Source organism: Fonticula alba, assembly GCF_000388065.1.
Source record: "Fonticula alba strain ATCC 38817 unplaced genomic scaffold supercont2.4, whole genome shotgun sequence".
NCBI classification, from domain to species: Eukaryota; order Rotosphaerida; family Fonticulaceae; genus Fonticula; species Fonticula alba.
In genome coordinates, this window is record NW_009242974.1 from 1,521,393 (window position 1) to 1,525,253 (window position 3,861).

The 3,861-nt window shown below is 64.4% G+C and overlaps 2 protein-coding genes across 4 annotated transcripts; both read right to left on the reverse strand.

Annotated features, from left to right (window-relative positions):
• Window positions 1–298: 298 nt before the first annotated feature.
• Window positions 299–2,761, reverse strand: H696_02871 (hypothetical protein). 3 transcript variants are annotated; one of them, XM_009496763.1, is made up of 7 exons: window positions 2,400–2,761; window positions 2,098–2,246; window positions 1,918–2,032; window positions 1,632–1,751; window positions 1,193–1,531; window positions 897–1,085; window positions 299–714 (listed from the first exon to the last, which is right to left on the reverse strand). In XM_009496763.1, exons 1-7 carry the CDS (start codon window positions 2,526–2,528, stop codon window positions 547–549), a joined length of 1,209 nt encoding a protein of 402 aa, XP_009495038.1. In that variant the 5' UTR covers window positions 2,529–2,761; the 3' UTR covers window positions 299–546. The 3 variants fall into 3 exon arrangements, with proteins under 3 accessions (XP_009495038.1, XP_009495040.1, XP_009495039.1); XM_009496764.1 differs by lacking the exon at window positions 299–714 and having other exon boundaries at window positions 756–1,085; XM_009496765.1 differs by lacking the exons at window positions 1,918–2,032; window positions 2,098–2,246; window positions 2,400–2,761 and having other exon boundaries at window positions 1,632–1,868.
• Window positions 2,762–3,364: 603 nt separating this feature from the next.
• On the reverse strand, window positions 3,365–3,856 carry H696_02872 (hypothetical protein; the record flags this gene model as incomplete). Its single annotated transcript, XM_009496766.1, has 2 exons — window positions 3,365–3,498; window positions 3,694–3,856. The coding sequence occupies 2 exons, from the start codon at window positions 3,854–3,856 to the stop codon at window positions 3,365–3,367; spliced, it is 297 nt and encodes a 98-aa protein (XP_009495041.1).
• Window positions 3,857–3,861: the final 5 nt, after the last annotated feature.

The following is a 3,861-nucleotide window of genomic DNA, read 5'->3' on the forward strand; positions in this document are numbered from 1 at the left end:
CCCCCCACCCCCCCATCGCGTGTGCATTTGCCTGTGTCTACGTGCATCGATCATGGTCCTTTTCATGAGGTGCTGCGCACGCCAATCGTGCCACAGGCCCGTCGCATTTCCCCCGTATCCCCCTTGTTGTATCCCCCCTCGCCCCCTTCCCCTCCCCCACAAACACGCACGCGCATACAAAACTTGACTTCGAATTGTGGGGCATTGTTTTCTTCTCTTTCTCCCTCTCTCTCTCTCTCTCTACACGTCATTCTTTCATGGCCCCATGTTGTGAGCCGGCTCTTGTGGGGGGTGGGATCGGGCATCGGGTCTGGTGTGGGAGCTGTGGCCATCCTCCCCCGATCGGGCCTCTTGCCGGAGAAGCAGTGCAACGCCAGGGGCTCCCGCTGTATTGGTGTATTTTCCCCCGTGCGCGGCGCACTGTGCCCGCGATACGGGGAAAATGGGGGCTTCTTTTCCGGGGGAAAGGGAGCAGCTTCTTTGCTCTCTTCTCACGCCGGAGAAGAGGGTAAAGGGAGGGGGGGGGGGACCACTTTCTGCATATTGCTAGCGGCCAAGCTCCCGCATGGTGACCACCCCATCGAAGCCGCCGGACACGACGGTCACCTCGGGGCACAGCGGGCCGCCAGCGACCTTCAGCCGGCCCAAGGCCCCAGGCGGGCCGAAGTCAATGGCCGCCAAGGGTTCCCTTCCGGCTGAATACCGGTCAATGGCCTGGACTCAAGGGAATACACGCACACACACACACACACGCACACGCACACGCACACATACACACGGGTGAGTGGCTGGCATCGACAAGGGGCCGTGGATTTCCCGGGGCCTCAGAGGGCCACCAAGAGGGGGAGGGAGAGAAAAAAGGGGAGACACAAAAGGAAGGCCCCCGATGAACGCACAATCTGCCGGTCGGCGTCCCAAATGGTGACCGTCGCATCGTAGCTCGCACTGCCGATGAGATCGGTTGCTCCTGGGGCCGTGGGCCCCCACCAGACCACGCGTTTGATGGCCCGCGAGTGGCCAAAAAGCCGAGTCACCACGCCGGGGCCATTTCCGGCGCTGACATACTTCCAATCCATGATGGAGAGCTACCGGGGGGGGGGGGGGGCGAGGAGAGGGAACGGGGCGTTGGCGTGAGAAAGGGAGGGAGCAGGAGAGACAGGCAGGGCGCCACCGCTGTTCGAAGGTGACGCACCGTGGCATCGGTGCCGGCGGTGCAGCAGACTGTCGGCAGTCCTTTGGCCGGGGGGGCCCAGGCCAAGTCCAAGCACTCGCCCGATGCATGGGTCGCGGCGAAGAGGACTTCATTCTGGACATCCGCCCCGCCGGGGCTGGCGGAGCGCCCATGCACGCGAGTGTCCCACAGTGCGATGCCTGTGCCGATGGTCCCGGCGAAGATGAATGGCGAGGCTGGCGACCAAAGTGCCGAGTAGACTGGGGGGAGGGCCCGGCCCGGAGGGGCAGCCATGGTCGCGAGTGCTTGCGACGCGGCGAACCGGCCCACCGCACCGGCCTCAGGCCGGAAGACATTTCGCTATCAGCAGGCGTGGGGGTGGGGAGAGGAGGGTTAGCTGGGCGGGGCATTGGCGGGCTGGGGGCAGGGTGCCTGGGAAGGTGGCATCGGGACAGCGCACCATCTTGACAAAGCCGTCGCTCCCGGACGTGATGAGGAGCTCGGCATTCAGCGTATTCCAGCGCGTCGACAGGGCATCGCCGTCGTGCGGCTCGGCGAAGATGAGAGTTGGCCGGTCATCCTTCGCCATTTGATATTTTTTCGCCCCAACATGAACGTCGTGGGAGACGCCCATATGTATGCATGAGCGTATGTGGGTGAGAATAGACGCAGCTGCCATGTGTGTGTGTGTGTGTGTGTGTGTTTGCGCGCGCGAGAGAGAAGGAAGCCCAGCCACATGCACGCACCGACTCGTGAGTGCTGAATAGAAGAGTGGTTCCATGGCCACCGGAGGCCGAGATGAGCGATCCGGACTGGAGCGGCGACCAGGAGCAGTCAAAAAGGGGAAAGGGCGTGGCATAGCTGGGGGGATAGGGTGGGGTCAGCTTCAGTCAGGACCACCGGCATGCGGGCCAGCGACAACGCACCGGCGCATGGGGGCCAGGCGCCCCTGGTCGGACACGCCAAAAACGGTGAGCGACCCGCCGCCACTGATGCCGTAGTGCTCGCCGCCGGCCACACACAGGAGCGCCGGCGCATCGCGCGACAGGTCCATCGCGCCAGGGGCGATCGCGATCTGGTAGTGTGTGTGTGTGTGTGTGTGTGTGTGTGTATGCAAGCGTGTGCATGTCCGGGAAGAGAGAAGGCAGGGGATCAGTTGGCGGGCGAGGGGGCGACAGAGAGGGAGGAAGGGGGGAGGGGGGGGGGAGGGGACGGGGCAGCAACGCACCGACAGGGCCGAGTGTCCCTCCAGGGGAGAGGTCGTCTCGCGCAGACAGGAGAAGGGAGGCGCCAGGGGAGCTGCCGGTGCCAGGCCTGGCGCGGAAGCAGCGGCGGCCGGCATCGTGGGCGCAGACATTTTGGCACAGCAATCAGAAGCAGGGCCGACAGTGGGAGGGACCAGGAGGCGAGGCGAGGGTGTATAGATGGAGCTGAGTCGGGCTTGGAGCGCTGAGGGGGACGATCTTGAGTCGGAGTCGGCGGATCGCCAGTCGGCTGGATGTCTCTCTCCCTCTCCCGTTCCGCGAAGCCCAGGGGTGGAGGGGTGCTGGCAGGCGGAGCGTCGGTGGGCCTTGGGTTTGTGCGTCTCCCTCCGCGCCGCGTCGCGCCCCTCCTTTGTTTCTGTCCCAGGGCAGTGTGCGATCTCGCTCACAACACCCAGGGACTGGGCGTGAGAGGGGGAGCGAGGGGGGGATACACTGGTGGGGGTCACATTGACAAGCGAGGGGCGTCTCGGCCCGCTGACGCGCCCGACTGACCCCGGGGGAACGCTGTCGTGTCAACAAAGGCGGGGCGCTTGGGCCAAAAAAGGGAGGGGGGATGGGGCACCGCTTCGATGGCGGGCGGGCGTGTTGTGTGAAAGCTGAGACAACTCAAAAAAGTGCGTCGGCACATGACCGATCACGGTACCACATATAGGCAGGTATGGGAGTTTTGTTTATTCAGGGGCCCCGTGGGCGAGCCGAATTTCTCATGGGTAAGACAACAGCCAGGGGGCGTGCGTCCACCCCTCCCCCCCCCCCTCCTCCTTCTGGGGAGCAGGCGAGGAGGGGGGAAGGTTCACGGGAGGCGCATCGCCTCCCTTGGGGCACAGATGCTTCTTCCGGTGACTGTCTGCCGCTCCCATGCCCACCAGGGGAGTTCGGGAATGTGTCCATGGGTTTGTGTTGGCGGCGGCGGCGGCGGCGGCTGCGGCTACGCAGCCACCTGCTGCCTCTTGGAGGCACTGGGGGTCTTGGCCGGGCGCGCGGAATCCGCCTCGGTCTGGTCGTCCTTCTCGTCGCTGGAGCTGGCTGTATCGTCGATCGCAGGGAGGGTGGTCCGCGGGTCTGGCGTTTCGAAAGAGAGAGAGAGAGAGAGAGAGAGAGAGAGAGAGAGAGAGAGAGAGAGAGAGAGAGAGAGAGAGAGAGAGGGAGGGGGGGAGAGAGAACAGGGCGATCGATGACGCATCAGTATCAACGCAGGCATAGGGATGATATGGCAGCATGTAGGGGCGGAGTTGAGGCGGAAAGGTGCATGTGTACCGTGCGTCGGGACAGGGGGGAGGACCGGAAGCTCTTCGATCGATGTGGCTGGCAGGTCGGTCTGCGTGTCGGTCGGCAGCTGATGAGACTCGCCGGCCATGAGGTTGTTGAGCTCGTCCTCGAATTCGGCATCGTCATGGTCGGCCAGATCGGTGGCCAGCATTTCCT

Bases quoted from the DNA above. Each gene is read 5' to 3' on its own strand.
- H696_02871 (XM_009496763.1), bottom strand. From the start codon at position 2,528: ATGTCTGCGCCCACGATGCCGGCCGCCGCTGCTTCCGCGCCAGGCCTG. The intron at 1,752-1,917 runs GTGCGTGCATGT...CAAATGGCGAAG, and splicing joins TATTCAGCACTCACGAGTCG to GATGACCGGCCAACTCTCAT. The intron at 715-896 runs GTGCGTTCATCG...CCTTGAGTCCAG, and splicing joins GGGACGCCGACCGGCAGATT to GCCATTGACCGGTATTCAGC.